Source organism: Syngnathus scovelli, chromosome 4 (assembly GCF_024217435.2).
Source record: "Syngnathus scovelli strain Florida chromosome 4, RoL_Ssco_1.2, whole genome shotgun sequence".
Classification (NCBI taxonomy): domain Eukaryota; kingdom Metazoa; phylum Chordata; class Actinopteri; order Syngnathiformes; family Syngnathidae; genus Syngnathus; species Syngnathus scovelli.
In genome coordinates, this window is record NC_090850.1 from 13,520,761 (window position 1) to 13,537,911 (window position 17,151).

Genomic DNA, 17,151 nt, shown 5'->3' on the forward strand with positions numbered 1-17,151 from the left:
AAGTATACAGTATCACTGTGCTGGCAGCATCAACTATTTAAAGGCCTTTAAATAGCTGACTCGTGAAGACAGTCTTAATGTCTGGTCAAAGAACGGAAATGAAAAACTCTCATACATTAATTATAAATAACGTTTCAAATACCAGTGTGACAATCAGGAAGATTCTAAGTTCACAGTTCCTGTTATTGTTTCCTATCAAGCATCTGACAGCTTAATTCATCACACATGGGAATGACAAAAGAGAGAGGAACACCAGCAGACATGTCTGGTCCACTGGGAGCGCTGGGGCTGAATGTTCGACACCCCGGGTGCAGCTCGACACTGACAAACAAGAACCCGAGAACATTTTAAATGTTGAAGATGTGCAAATTCTTCCTTCTGAGTAGATTTCAAACACATACTAATGGTCTACAGTACGTATATGACGAACTCTCCTTACAGAGACGAGGCCGAGGCTTAATGTCAGAGCCAGGTGTTTACTCATCTTGTGAAAACAGTGACACATTTCCGAGCCTTAAATAAAAAGAGACAGCAGCAGCGCCTGATAACAGCCGAGACAAAGGCAACAAACAAATAAACAGCAACACTCTTGTTGGCCGGTTTTATCTCACTCCCGGGGGGGCTCAGGGGGGCTGTACTTCCTCCACAGTGTGACATGTTGAACACACATTCCTCTCCTCTGACTTCAGTGACCTGTGCACACCGAAAGATGTGGCGAGCTGCCAGTCTGTACGTCTTTTTCTGCGATCCTTATTTGGGTAGGAGGGCGGACAAAATAGTGGAAATGCTACGTTTCTCCTCTTTGCGGATGAGACGCCAATAAATTACTGACAGCACCGGAGAGGAATCTGAGAAATGATTAACACAAGTCATACTTTGACACGCTTTGAGAACGATCAAAAACAAATACTGCGTGAGCAGACAATCAAAGAGGGATTAAGGACTCAGGCACGGTTATAAAACGTCACTAGTTGCTATAACAGCAGCACTGGCAGATGAGGGATATAGAGACTGTACTTTGTGTTTTAGAAATTTAGGAGGGATTTGACCAAATTTAGAATTAGCATACTCAAATTGCTCAGTCATATCTTACTATATCCCTCCAGGCATCCATTAATTACACTACATAGACTGAACAAAAACATAAATGAATCATGCCAATTGCACGTTCCCTCAAAACTATTCATATTACCCCTGGGGTATGAAAAATTTGGGGTTTAACTGTTGGTCTATCCCTGTTGCAAATACACTAGATAGAGTTACGTGCTTGACTCTGTATTTGCTTGATTAGCAGGTTTTATATGTCAGAGTCAGTCAGAAGGAAATTGTTGGTTTGGCTTGGTTACAAAGTTTGTCCTACTAACAAATCTAGCTTGCTTAACGAAGCGGATGTCATTGGGGGAGGGATACTGATTTCAATAAAAAATAAAGTTGGATGATTTTAGTCAGGATTGAGCATCACATATAAAGAGACGTGTGTAAAGACTGGAGTGGTTTGCTTTTCTGTCAAAATGCTTTTGTTTCCTTAACAGAGAATGGCCACAAACACAATGACTTCCTCACGACCTTGTGAAGTATATCGAGTAAATAGCCCCTCACAAACACTCACAAAATGAAATAAAATCTGATCACAAGCACATTCTTGTCCCCAAATGAGGCTAGACGAATGCCAATTTTCCATCGTAAATCAGATTTTGTAATTAATTCACTCCAAGATCACAGATACTCGTCGGCTTACTTCAAAAGTAAGGTCAAAGTCTAAAAACACAACATACATCATGTACATTAGTGGCCTATGTGGAATAGTAATTCTGTAATGGATAAACATCCTAAAAGCTGCGCAAGTCTTAGTGAACTCGGCACGTACTGTACCGGCCGCACAAATGGCTTATGCTCTATTGTGCAAATGGAGCCACGGGAGCCCAACATCAAAATCGTCATCAAATCTCCATCAAATCTTCATCATGTGCTTGCTCTAGCTTGGAGCAAATTGCAGAATCACTAATGGGAGGTCAAACCCTTCTAATCTTGCCTCAGACACGTTTACAATTCAATAAATCCAAATGTCTCCTGACTCTAAGGTCTGCACTTGTGATTTAGCCAAAAGAATTGGGGCTCCAAAATCTGATAAGACTGACTTAACTTATACCACGTCATGTCAAAGATATTAAGATGCTGAGTTAAATCAACTAAGATGCGGATTATGAGTAATGATTTACAATATTATTTCAAAAGATTAAGAACAAATAAAAGGTGCAAGATTCCAGGCAATCTAAAGTGTCAAATATTTTTGGGTAAGCTATTAAAGCCACACCATCCTGACGATGTTGTGACTTAATGACAGGGCAGACATACATTATGTAGGCTTCGTGTCAAAGGATCACTAACTGGGTAGTCAGTGTTGGGAACGCACCTAGCTGCTGGAAGAGCAAAGCAACACTCTTGCATGTGACAGGTAATGTGTCATTCAGAGGAGTTTGGATTAGCTGCCGGTCGCCTGCTCCCAGGCTAATCAGCTTCTGTAGAGTAAAAACAAGGAAAAAAATGGCAGAAAACGTGACACTTATTCATTTAAATGAAAGCGAGGTGAGCAGAGAAGCCAAATGACTTTGGAGTGACATCCCAACAATGCACATTGCACACACTTATTTGAAAAATTATAAAACTAACGTTACAACACAGTGCTGAGCGATAGCGTTTGTTATTCAACGATGGATGAAGTTGTCATTAGCACACGATTGTGCGTCAATATTCCTTTGCCAATGAAGCTTCATTTTGTGCGGCAGCCCTTGTTTGTCACGACTGATATGAATCTATTAAAACGAGCAGCGACTGGGGCCAAGTCAAGTCCTTAGCATTCAATTTATTTAGGATTTATTCATCTGGTAGTGTCCATAGCGATGTCACTGGTGTCACCCACGGAAAGGGCAGCATTCGTCAAACAGGTCGCAGTTAGCTACTAAGTCAAATCATTACGTAGTCAAAGCTTACATCAGAGACACCGGTGGATTTTTTTCATTTTATTTGCGGAACACCACGTTCTGGCTGTGACAAGGTAACGTTCAGAGATTTCTGGAATCAATTACAGACAATCCGGAGCATTCTAGCGAGTGCTGAATGGGCCCACAGTTACAACTCAAATGTCAACGATCAAACTGAAAACATTTAATTTTAATGATTTGCTTGTGTGTCATGTGTGTGTCATGTGTCTTCATGATGTGTGCAACACAGATGGATAAAAGTGCTGATGCAACAGCCATCATAGTTTGCAGGAGACTTTTAAAGATGTAGCAAGAGTAGTGAAAATTAAAGTCTTGAGAAAATCAAGTTTTTTTCATCCATACAATTCCTCACATACCAGAAAGATTTTACTATGTGCTAATTGGACTAATGTGTCTGTTCCCTTGCCGAAAGGCACACTTACGTGTTGAGAACGCTCCAGTTTATTTACTCTTACTGCTGTTTGAAAAGAAACTGAACTCATAAATCCTGAGAATTGTTAAAAGACGGTTCATGCGTTCCAAATCCTGACTGAGAATATCCTAAACAACACATAATAGCACAAGCCTTAGATAGGAGGATCCTTTTTTTGTAAGATATTTATTCTGACGATGACATTGCGACAGTAGGGGGGAAAAAACGGTACATTCACTGTTTCGACCTTCGACTTTGGTGACTCAATGTTGAAATCCGGCCAGTCACTGTTGTAAAATGTCATCATCAAGCCATGACCACTTCCGACGGTAAATAATCAAAATCAATACAAAATACTCTAGTTTGAAGAAGACATACCTGGGATCCACCAGCCACAGGAACCTGGAATATAAACAGATTGGCCACCAAACCCTCTAAAGGGAATGTAAGGCTATCGATGTGCACGGTGTAGATCAGTCCCAAACAACCCTGGTAGGACGACACACACGGAGACATACAAAATGCAGGTTTTCTGAACAAGACAATATAAATCGATCGCATCGTGTCTTAATACCCTGAATATTTCTGGATGATCCAATCTGGACACAAGGATGAGACTTTTTGGTGCAAACACTTGAGCTGGCTGGATCAAGCAATCTTCTTCCACCTCTTCATCTTCATCTTCGTCAACCTCAATACTTTTAGATCCCTGGGATTTAAAAAAAACAGGCATTTTAATCAAATACTTTAACACAATGCCTTGGACTTTAACCACATAAAGTGGAACATGGTAGCACAATTCACATCCTAGTTTAAGATTCCTTTTCTGGTGTACTCTGAACAGCCGACTGGCACATTTGAGTTTAAGGATGCTGGGTCCCACAAACAGAAAAAATGTAAAACATCAATCAGAAATAGGAGTGGAATACAGGATGCGATCCATTGCACAATGTTGGAAGTGAAATTACGTCTTTATTCTAATGTTGGCAAACATCCTTTAAAAATCCAGCAAATTATGATTCATGAATTTAGACATTATAACTAATGTCAGCTGCGACCAAAAATGCAACAAGCTCAATGAACAAGTAATCTTCGTTCAAGCCTCAGCCAGGATACTTCATTCCTGACTAAAGCCCTTATCAAAATCTAGTATATTTCCTCATGCAATGAAAACATGCCAAAAGAATCTGAAAATATCTCATTCAGACGGGGGTCCCACTTCACCATTATTTTTAGGATTTGGTTCAATTATTAGACGCAAAACATTCCTCTGCCACCTGTCTGGACTCTCGGAAATTTGATTAGGCAGATAAAGATTCATTTAGACGAAAGACTGTTCAAACAATGTCACGTTTCAAGAAGATCTTCAGTGCCTTATGTAGAACTGAGGAATGTGTGTTTGTTTTGCTGGAGTATGATGTCGGGACAAGGCCAAATATAGTCCCAGTTCCTTATCAGGCTGAGATTGATTGAGTCAAAGAAAAAGTGGTACAATACAGTTGCATTTAATTTACAGTCAAGTGACAAGAGAACAATTCCAGCAGATAAAATTTGCAACAGGGACATTTTCACAGAGCAAATCTGCTTAGGGAAAATAAAAACATTCTGTTTTTAGTGAATTAGGCCTCGGAGTTTTTCATAAGCGAGTTGACTACAATCAAATGTCTGCGGAGGACTGAGACCCGACAGAAAAAAGATGGTGTGGCCTGCAGTGAGTTATGCAGCTGAAGAACTAGTAACGAACAGCTAGTGAAAAACAACAACGGATGTCATTTGGCTCCTCCGCAAAACAGCGAGGCTATTTTTGGTTATTTTTGATGTGGTAATTTGCCCCATGTTTTTTTTACACCACTGGGGAAATGTATTCTTTGTTGCACACCAGAAGGGATGAAAATAATTATGGTCTGATTCACAGAACACAGTTTAATTGTGAGTTTAAAAAAAGAACAGATCATTAACAATTGTTTATTTGGAAGATTCCGATGTAGTGACTTGTCCACCTTTTGACACATGACACAGACTTTTATGAGGTTCCACCTCAACTAAACAAGACTTGCTGATCAATCTGGAATGTGATTGACGACTGCCGTGCACATGTTAAAGGATGTGAAATCACAATGGGCAAAATGACAGGACCCATTGGAGGTCTCTCGCAAAGACAAACATAGTGAAACAATTACTTTGGTATTGTGTGGGCTTTTGTCAGGGAGAGACGAGGTCATTTGTAATCATACACTAATCAAGTCCAAATCAATCTGTTGGTAATGATAGATGGGGATGTCGACTTGCACGCGTGAGTGAATAAAAAAAAAAAAAAAACAAGGGTGAGGAAAGGTTTATTATATATCTGCCATCAACATCCAGCATGCCTTTTAATAGTCCGCATTTATGCTGACGTTTGTTTTGTCATAACAATGGACGATGTCACGCATATGCGTTTCTACAACTGAAAACAAAATGCAGAAGAGCATTAAAATAAAAACTAAATTAGAATCCAATAACGGAAAACAGAATATGAGAAGCATCATCTTGCTCAGCCAAAATACCCCTGGTGGCTTTTAAGCATCATGAAGGTGACAAACTGAAGGTACTTCACACTCAACAAAATTAATTTTTGTATCGTGGCAATCTAAAAGAGGATGAGGAGCCCGAGATTTCATATTTCATTACATCAGGATTAATGAGGCTCGTGCAGCACTTCTGGGATAAGTAGGGGGGCTGGTGATGCTCATAGTTAATCAGAAACCTCACAAACTGACGTACCCAGAGGTCCAAAGGAATTTGGACTAGAACAGAGATTCTATCAACTAAAACATTTGAAGTCCAATGAGATCTGAAGGCACGTGAAGGAGGACATCATGAGATTGCAAAAACAAGATAAACAAAGGACAACTTCAGTATGAAAAACTTAAGTCATCATACAAGTCATTTACTCAGTTTTCTAGTTTGCTCTTCCTTTGTCGATGGTTTGTTTACTTGTGGTGCAATGGGAATTTCTGCTACCTAGTAGTATGTGTGACATCACGGTGAAAAGGTTTACAGCTGGTATGCAATCTTACCTGTAGATTGACCTCAGCCTCATAAAAGGTGAGGCAGGAGCAGTAGTGTCTGTCTGATTCAATATCCGTCAGCACGACAGTGAAGAAAGTGGGTGCTTTTCTCTCTCTGGACAGCTTCCAACCTCCCGGCTGGCAGAACTGTAAAAATAATAAGATACTAAGATTATCGTGTACAAAATATGTTAACAGCAGCAAGACATATTTGTACAAGGTAATAACGATAAATTCCTGTTTTTCAAGACTGATAATAAATAATTCATTAAAGTTGATTGTAGTTTGTGCACACCAGAAGAAAATTAATATTAAAAAGATTCGCCCTCACTAATTACGACATCACAATTTTCATGTCCATAAATCAGTAGTGAAGCTTGGGCCCTTATTTCTATTTATCAGTGTACACAACAGTGTGTCACATCGTATTTCGCCGGCAAACATATTGTACGTCCAAAAATAGTGACAGCTTCGAAGAACAAAACGTCGCGCCAAGTGGTTTCTTAGCCAACAAAAGAGAAGCCGGTGTTCTCGGCGACAGTTAAGGGGGAGTCATCGAGCACCCATCATTTCCGCGATAAAATTGCAGATCATTTTAGCCCTTGGGTCATCTCTGGAAAAATGTTTGCAAAGGCAGAGGCAATGTGAACAAGCCCCCGAGGCTGACTTGGGGGAGTTTCTTTACTCATGCAGTTTGCTAGAAGCACTCACAGCAAAGTCTGGCTTCACTGGGTTTTCAACAGTTCTACAATTATCGGGTTGATAATTATCTTTTGAGACTAAGGGCTCATTCAATTACTTTATTGGACCAGGCAGTAGCATATTCATTCCTAATGGCCCTGTAAAGAACACAAACAGGATGTGTTGCAATTTACTTTACTCATTAAAGCTGGAAGTGATATGGTCATATGAAGAAGAATGCCTTGGCTAAGAAACTGTGAGTGTCCCATCATAAAAAAATAAATTAAAAAAAAGCCAAATAAAAGATGGCATTCCAATGACACCTTTTGAGACATTGACAAAAATTGCAGGAACTCCCTTTATAGGAGCAAATAAAAAAGCTGGATAAAGAGGGACGAATAAGGCATACAACATCTTTCTATCATACAAGTTTCTTTTAATATAATTTGATCGTTTAGGTACGGTACGGCACGGTAGGATGACAATGCCATCCTCATTGAGAGTTAACTAAAATATGATCTTGTCAACATCTTCCAGAATAGTTCTGGAATTTATTTTTCATTTTCCACACACAGAAGATAAATTCTAAGTTTTACAACTGTCATTAGAGTCATTTGCAGACAATGGAACTCGGACAGACTTTGAAATGGCACTAAAGGAAGTTTTAGTCCACAAACATCATAATATGTTTATATGTAGTATGGATTTACAGGACAGACAGTAAATCAGCCAACCTCTGTTGCTCACAAGTGACAAAGGTAAACAAATAACTGAGGTTGGTCGAACTTTGAAGAAGTGTGGGAGAGGCGGTGCCAAAATATGTTAGGCAGACACGCATTTGCAGTTAAGTGTTTGTGTCTGCTCTTGTTGTGTTTTTGCTGGAGGCTAAACTGGCCTGGCTCTGAAACCATGTTTTGACTGCTCTCTGGAGAAAGCTGGACAGCACGAAGAAGACAGTGGATTAGTTCGGATGAGTGAGCGAGTGAACCAATGGGCAAGTGAGTGAGTGACACCTGGATTGACAAATTGATGTCGCAATGTACAATAACAAACACCATAGAGACATTTGAATGAAGAAAAACAGTCCTGGGACAAATAATTTATGTAGATGTTGGACTAGACTCCTTAGAGTGAAACTTCAATCCCCGCACGCCTGAATGCTTGTAAAATTTTTGAATTGGATATGAGGGAAAAATGTTCTAGGTCATAACGCGTGACAGTCTCACGCGAGTCAACAGAGCGCCTCACATGACCTGATTTCAGACAGCATCAAATGATTAACTTGACCTTTGCTTTTTGACTTTTCTAATTTTTCAAGGAACTACAGTTATAGGACGAAAAGAAGAAGAACGTCTTAGTGCTACACCTGTCAGATGCTCAGTGGTAGACTTGTGGATGTCTAAGTGATAGTTCTGGTTGGTGTTTGTTAAAACACTTTGTTTCGACAGATACTATATACATTTGAGTACTTGCTGATACAGAGTATTCATACCTGATGTGATTACAATTGTGACGAAAAGGTGTTGGCTTTGAATCAAATATTTCTCTCGGACGTGCTATAGGTTTGACTAAATTGTCACTCTATTTCGAGTAACAACTTGACATTACTAACATTACTTACAAAGGAAAAGGGGAGCGTGGAATGGTAGGAGCGTATGTAAAAAGGAAGGAACAGGAATTGAGAGCGGAAATTGCTCAGGAGAACGCGAGCTTCTTCAACGTGAAGGTTTTGACCAGGAAGCCACCATATTCAAGCGGATACAATGGCTTACAGGAAATCTGTTTAACCCGTATTGTGGTGCTGTGGGGTAGGTGTGCGAGCAAGCGCCCACTCACGCCAAAAGCGTCCCGAGGATGACAACTGTAATCCTGTCCAAAACTATTCCAACTATGCCATTCATTGTTGTCAAAAAAGAGAGATCAACACTGCGCAGACCAAATACCTCAGACGATCACAGTTGATATAACATCCTGTGTGCGTAACTGAGTGTTTATGGATGGATGGTTGGATGGGAGACAGCGACACAAATATTATACACTTTGATAGAGCCATGCGGGGCTAGTTACATTGAAAAGATGAGTCCAGCTCTGTGATATCATTCCAGAATTTTGCTGTAAAAACTGACCAGAGGGTCTACAAAGAAGCACTTGAGGTCTGGCGCATGTTAAAAAAAATATTTTACACTTGCAATCATTTTAATCAAGAGCCACTTAGAACTGCCTCACCAAATGACATGACTGTGCAAGAACCTCAAATGTATACAAACAGGTGGTGATGAGGACATATTGCAATGAACTGAAGCAAGAATTATACTAAATGGCCTCTTATTTGAAATAAGTGATAAACTGTTTAGCTTGAGCTCTAGCGACATAAAAGTGCTGACTGAGTTGCTTGCTCACGAAATGCAAATGGTGTTTATCGTGAACATTTATGACGCAAAAGTGCCTGTAAACTGGGAAAAAATGCTTATGTAATTTCTTCAAACCAGCAACTTCAACATTTCTCACATACTGACTTGTGTGTGAAAACAAATACACACTTTTGGAGCTATTTGTATTAAGTAAAATGATGTTCAGGAACTTCAAAAAATCAATGAGGGCAATGACACAGAAGGGGACAAACTCAGTAGGTGCTGAATTGTGAGTATGCAGGGTTCTACCGTATCTCTATATTAAGTTTTCCATCAATAGCCTCAATCAAAGCCTCGATTTTGTTGTTACATAATTTAGGCGTCACAAAAGCAAAACATTAGCAACAAAGTCAATGTTCTCGACATGCTTGACAGGTTTATTTCCACAAAAGCCTTGTTTTCTCTGCTTTTTAGTCAGAAACATCTGTTTTAGGTGGTATCACCCCATGATCTCCTGGTGATTATGTAACAGAAAACACCAGAAAGAAAACCTTTCTGGTGAAAGAACGTTTGATTCTTTTTTGTAGCTTCAGTGCTTATATTGTCACAGATCACAATTTTATTCTATGGATTTTGAAAGATCAGTCAAAATACTCTAAAACGGCTGGCAATATGGAAAACTGCTGGCAGTGAATGAGTTACAAGCAGATATATGATGGTTAAAGTGAACCAGGTTGCTCTCATCCTAAGGCAGTAAAACAAATGCACATCTGGAAGCCCACCAACATAAGCAAAGACCGATCGGTTCCCTGTTCAGAGAAGCGGAGATTAAGGGCTTTGCTCAGGGGTACATCTGATGTCTCATTTACAACTCTATCCACCTGAGGCTGGGAAATTTATTAGAGAACGAATGACGGAGACGATCAAAGAGGAGTTGTACTGTAAATTAGCTCAGCGAAGGCAACAAAAATCCTTCCCAGCACAACAGGTGCAAAGATCAACACATAGAACATAGCCTTCATGCGGCGCACGTCATACAAACCGACACGAGAGCAAAAGCCAACAAGACGGGGCATCTCCTGTTCTCAAATTAGCCTGCAGTCAAGTGACAATGGAACTCTGGGACATGCTTGCTGTATTGATGTCAAAGTGGAGAAAACGGTTGCCCTCCAGCTAAACCTGCTGCATCGCATCATGTGCTGCAGACGAGCATGATTGACTCCCACCCCACTGCACTATTCACCACCTCCGCCCGTGACACAAGATCTGCAGTCTGACCTGCTAAGCATCGTGACGCTGAGGTACGAGAGGGGCAGCGCTGATTGAAAATAAAAATGCACCAGGGGGAGCGACATTCTCCTGCTGTGACGGCACCCCTACTGGTAAGTAAGGGTGCCCAGCCCAAATATAACCGGGGTGGGGATGACTCGTGGCGAAGAGTACTGTCACAAGGCTTTGACTTTTTCGACAGTGATGGAGCTTTAACAGGGAAGGAAATAGATTTGTCCTTATACTTGCAAGTATATCTATTAGGGGGATGATGAATAAAGATCACGTTTCAACCACACAAGGTCCTTAAACACAGTGTTCTTTAAAGTGTAGGACAGTGTTTCCTCGGTATATCACGTTTCATCCTTTGTGCCAATGCTATATTGCAGATTATTATTGGCACTAGTGAACATTCAGGGGAGAGATTAGTCCTACTGACCCCAGTAATATTAATTGTGTCCACGAAGCAGAAAGATATACCTTTGAGTAATGTGTGCTTTTTGCTCTGCCGTTCTGTGTGCGTTAAAGTGGTTGATTAAAGCTACTGTAGCACCCATGCTAATTTCCGTTAACCCGTTTTACTTTATATGTAAAATACATTTGACAAAATAACAATTTGGTCTTGACGTTTGAATATAATATACAATGTTTAGCTCTCTTCTGGCTTTTTTTTGTGTACTAAGTAAATATGCCAAGAAGAGTTGTCTTTTCTTTTCCCAAAATGATATTATATCAAATTTTCTCATTTCTTGACAGAGTGAGAACACATGGTAGGGAATACAAGAATCTCAGTTTCCCTCCTCTCCCTCCGCTTAGCTCACCAATCAGATGTAGATGCAAGAGAGAACAGAAAAAAAACATTGAGTGAGGAATGGTAATGAGTACTTTTGAGCGATCAGTCTTTATGTTGTAATGAACATAAATGCAGCTCTAATATACAGCAATATAGGAGACAATACTGTCAGGAAAACATTCTTTCCACGATGTACTTCCCTCATCCTCTTCTTTCTACCTTGTACTTTTCCACATTCATTTGAAGAGTCGCATGGCAGGAAGACAAACACAATGACGGAAAGTGGAGTCCGAGGTGTCAAAGGCCAGAAGGGAGTGAGAAGGTCAACGGCGCGCTGCCTGTCCAGAAGCGTCATATTATCAGGTCTACAGGATGAGCAGCAAACAAAACAACCCCAGAGCTCCGGCTCAAGATGACCCAAATTTCATCTCTCACCTCCCTAGCTCCATTGCTCATGATCAACAAGATAAAATATAAGAAACAAACAAGGCAGTAAACTTGGTGGGAAACGTTGCGTGCAGTCAGTTAGGTAGGCTTAGCTCCATCATGAATTGTTTCCCCAAAATGGCACTGCTGTTGTTCATCTTAGCTTCCCGCTGTTACCAACAATCCTTGTTCCGCTTTGCTAATCTGTTATGCAATGGTAGGCACATATGGTTCATTTTAGGGGTGCTGTAGATATTTTTAGATGGCCATGATGGTCATGATGAATCACTGAAATAAGAACCAAAAAAAAAATGACAGAATAGGAAGAATAGTCTATGAAAGTTTACGAACTCTCCTGCATGCAATTTGGGCTTCATAAATGCCATATGTGTAGGAACTGCAATGTCAGAATAAATACTTTGCGTGTTGTAGTGTAAATGCATAGCAACCAAGAATTGCAGAAACAAGATCAATATGTGGATTTGCCTCAGATCGAAAACATGCAATGAGTTAACCGCGTACAACTTGAAAGCAGAAATTGTGTCAAAACAAGAAACAAACACCATTCTATTTCAAAATAAAAATGTAAAATGAAGAATCAATTGTCAGATGAAGCTTATTTTTTTGTTCTTGTTAACCTAACACAACCTGAACTACACCCGGGATGTACAAAAAATACTTTGGTTGTTATGACTCAAAGTTTAATCACAATTCAGGTAAGCAGTTGAAATACAGTACACATAGCTGGCAGCACAAAAAAAAACATTAAAAATAATCTTCACACTCAGAATCCAAAGAATGTCATGGAACTGTTACTGTAAACTGCAGATTGGCTAGATATTGAAACACTCCTAATCTGGTAAATTTGCTCATCTCTGTTTTGCAACATTTGATGGGAAAAAAAAAACGTGAAATGATATGAAGCAACATGGGAATGTCAAACATATTTTGCATGATTAGATCTGCCTGCCTGCAAAGTGTCAAAAAGTAGACGTGAGAGCACTGCCAATGCCTTCCCAGATCGCATACAGTGGATATAAAAAGTCTACACATGTTGCCAAGTTTTATGATATAAAAAAAAAAGAGTAAAATGAATATTTTTTCCGCTTTTAAAGTGATGTAAAATCTGTACAACAGTTGAAGTTTAGTGTATTTGTGACTAAACACAGACATCCCCCCCCACGCACACATTTGCCACATACGTAAGGCTACGAAAATCTCGGGTAATAGAGGGGAGTACATCACATTTCTACTCCAGTACAAGGAAAATTTGTGTTTTATGCAATGTATTTATATATTATCTTTATTTATAGCAAGGCAATCTTGCAGTTAGTTGCACTAATTAATGAGATGGCATACAATGTTGTTTAACAATGTATAATGACAATAAAAATTCAGATTCTACTGCAGATGACCGTTACCATCACAAGCCTTTTCAACAGAGTGTAAATTAACATATTTTTATATATTTATTCCATGAGTAAAATCGAAACACAAAACATCAAAAACACAGTGCCGACCTCAAAGCATGACGAATGAAAAGAGTAGGGTAAACAGCTTTATCCTGAGCTTGCAGAAGAGTACAATGAAACCCTGCGTCAGAGTGCTGAGCGCCGGCCTTTAGAACGCACCAAGATAATGGCTGATATTGACCCTGCTATGGAACAGGTGCTTCCTCCGCTGCCTAGAGAGGCCCCGTTTAATTTATTCACTACACTAATAGGCTACAGGAACGCTTCTGCTCATCATCAACTCAACTACAACTTATAAAACATCAATGTTATGTCAGAAGTATAAATAAACCTGTGCATCAAAATCCAGGCGGTGAATGACATTCCATTAAGCAGACAATAAACGAATGGTGGCCCATCTTAAACTGACATTTTTAAGATGAACGACTCTTTTTTTCCCCCCTCCTAAAATATGTGGCTGTGATTAGTCTGGACAGGAGAAACTTTTCCTCTGAGAGGAAAGGAAATACGACTACTTGTGGAACAACTTCGGCACGTGTCCACGGGAGTTTTAAAACAATAACAAAAGGATGTCACTTGTGATGTACCAAACACATGAAGTCTGTCCTCAGCTTTCATCTGCAGAGTCGACACATGTTAGATTCCTGGTTTATTGTTCAACGGAAACTACATTAAGACAACTGAGATGGAGTGGACCTTTCTAATAAAGTGAAGGCACTCAAAAGCTGCAGCTATCTAATATTTTAAGAATCGATTATGCTACAGATTATCTCTTCGATTAATTGAATAAAAATAGATTTTTGAACAACTCAAATGTCCATGTGAGGTGCAGGGATTCTCATTTCCATCGTCAATCTCCATTATATTATTCGTGACAGTGTATGTGGTCGTCAAAAGGTGGTGCCTGACCTGGTGAGTGATGTGGGAGTCGGCATATCAGAGAGTAAATAAAGATGGCTGTTGTGAGCTCAGATAAGTGGCAGGTTGTTACAATCCGTGACAATTTATGGGGGCACTATGATTGGTTGTAACTAGTAGTGGTAAGCCACTACTGATAATAAATTATTTAGCATCGACACTTGGTTTTCCAAAATATTTGTTGTCCTTTCAACAGAACATTTCATGGGTCATTTTAAGCCTTTAATTATTTGACAGCTGTTCCGTGCTTCCCAAATGAACAACCGTATGGTCTGCACATGCTGAACACGTAGTAATGGCTTAAAATAACACAACGCAGACACCGTCCATATAATTTGCCATGAGGTTGAACGTTTTTGTCTTTAAATTCTTCTAAAGCAAAATCTAATGTTTTCCTTTACCCGTGCTGGTCATCACTCCGCAAAGTTTTACTCTTCAAAGGCATGCGCTCTATCTGGTGTCACATGTTTTACAGTTATTTTTATTGCAGCTTCCCAGTCAGAAACTAATATCTCAAAGGTTTGGATGGAAAGTCAGGCCCCTTTTTCTTGGTAATCTTGGTCGCCATATGATAGCATATACTGTCTATGCCAAGTGGGACGCATCTGGTTCCACACCAACTGCCTGAACATGCTTGATGGGATCATTTGATACAAATGGTTCAATCTTGCGCTGATATGACAGAGTTTGAAACAGCGGCAGCATTTGGCAAACAAGAAAACATATTTCATCATATAGCTAAAAGGAAGCCAATGAAAGTTCATCAATTTCTTTGCTGTTTGTCAAAGGTTTGACAACCCCATAACACTGCCATCCTAAGAGCCCTACAGTCGAACCAAGAGAACTAAAAATGTCAACAATGGATATAATTTATTGCTAACCCATGTTATTATGCTGTCAGAAACTAAGGTTGCACCAAAAGGATCTAGATTTTTTTCTCCTCCAAAAGAATTTGAAACATCTCACCCAGGTCAACATTAATACTTTTTGAACTCCATCTTTCGGAATTAGAGATGTATGCCAAAAAGTCAAAAGAGCTCATTGGTGACAATGTCGGCAGTAGGAAGAAGATGCGGCACTAATGCACAAATACAGGGATTCCTTGTGAAGCCATTTCTATTCAAAGGCAAATCAGAATGAACACGCCTGCTTCCGAAGATTTATACGGTGTTTTGAACATATGATAGCTTTCATGCATGGAAGCCTGTTTAGTAATACAGATATACAGCGTCTAGGGCTGTCACAAAATCGATTAGCTTGGCGATGATTTTCATCGATTACTTTGGGAATCGCGTCCCCTCCCCTTCCCTTGACGAGTATATTGAATATTGGATTCTAGTGGACAAATACAAACATCTACAGCAGTGAAAGAGTTGATATTTTTCATAAATATTTGAATGGCAATATTAAGGCTGCCCTGAGGAGTGGCCTTTGCTGATATCGTCTACCTCAAATTGACAATATCATAAGTTCTTCTTTAGGCCTCGACACCAAATTGAGGGTGAATCAACATTGCCCCTGGTGGTTGTAGCCAGGAAGTGCCTCAATTGCTTCAAGATGGCTTTTACAGAAATATTATGCGCGCTCCTCAGTGTCCTGTGACTTGAATTCATCCTGTCCCATTTCCGGGTGATCTCACAGCACTTTTCAGCATGGAAAGTCCTGCCTCCTTGACAGCTCCAGCTTTGTTTCCTGGTGTGTTTAGCATCACTGGGACACATAAAGCATTGATTACTCATGAGTTGGTCTTCCTGACAAACACATGATCCCGTTCCCCCACTGGCCAGGACAGCATCCTGCTATGTGGAATGCACTGTTTAGATTTTCTCGGAATGTTTTACAAACATCATGAGACAGACGTGCAGTGCAACATGTCAAACGATGGTGACGTGACTCAAAGGATCAAGTCGTAAAATTTTACTACATTCTTTCTTGAGTCGACGACATGAGGGGGGGGCATAAGTGACTAATGTGGCTGAGGATGAACAATGCCATTAAGGTTTGTCATGATGAATCTGCAAGAACAAGGCCAGAAGAATGATTGCTTGCAGTACTCTGGGAGATTCCTTCCCTGCTGAACTGACCCTGACCTTCACCAAGTCAAACTGAAACCAAATCTTGAAATATAATTTACCTAACTCGCATAACCATGACCAAATGTGAGGAATCTGTTTCATTAGCTATTGGCTGTATTCAGCCATCAGCGTGCAAGTTCTGTGGATAACATCAGCGTCCTTCCTGGATGTTGCCGCCATGGTCCTCATTAGAGGAGGTCAACATTTTAGATGACAGAAATTACACAACTGTTTACAGGCTGGTCAAGTGAAGTCAAATTCCTTCATTATAGGAAGTTGGCCTTCCCGAGGAATTGAGAACACTTTCATAATAATACTTTTTGCATTAAATGGACAAGGCAGGTTCTGTGCTAGCTGAGTTTACTTGGAGTTGAATATAGTGAAGGTCACACAATTTCAAGGGGTGTGTTATTTTAAAAGGATGATCAATATTTTCTTTTCTTTCGATCAACCTATAGAGACATTAATATAAGTGATGGAGAGCAAAACATGCCTCGGAGACAGAGGCAAAGGCATTTGTCTTTTCTTAAACTGCCTTTCAACTGTATTTCTTTTATCATTGTAAGAAATTATCAAATTAATAACTTTTAAAATGATAAAATTAATAAATTATTTTTGATCACTCTTGTTTTTATTTCAAGAAACACCCCAGCTCAGTTTTTGACTTATTACGTAATTCTTTTTCAAACTGCATTTAGTTCA

The 17,151-nt window shown here is 39.8% G+C and overlaps 1 protein-coding gene across 2 annotated transcripts in view; it reads right to left on the minus strand.

The window, feature by feature from the left end:
- sbf2 (SET binding factor 2) overlaps positions 1-17,151 on the minus strand; it is a 60,221-nt gene that overhangs the window by 32,662 nt on the left and 10,408 nt on the right. For both annotated transcript variants that reach the window (XM_049718963.2, XM_049718962.2), the window contains exons 3-6: positions 6,474-6,611; positions 3,989-4,123; positions 3,793-3,903; positions 2,414-2,519 (exon numbers count right to left, since the gene is read on the minus strand). In XM_049718963.2, the coding sequence (XP_049574920.1) occupies positions 2,414-2,519; positions 3,793-3,903; positions 3,989-4,123; positions 6,474-6,611 (490 nt within the window). The remainder of the gene's footprint in view (positions 1-2,413; positions 2,520-3,792; positions 3,904-3,988; positions 4,124-6,473; positions 6,612-17,151) is intronic.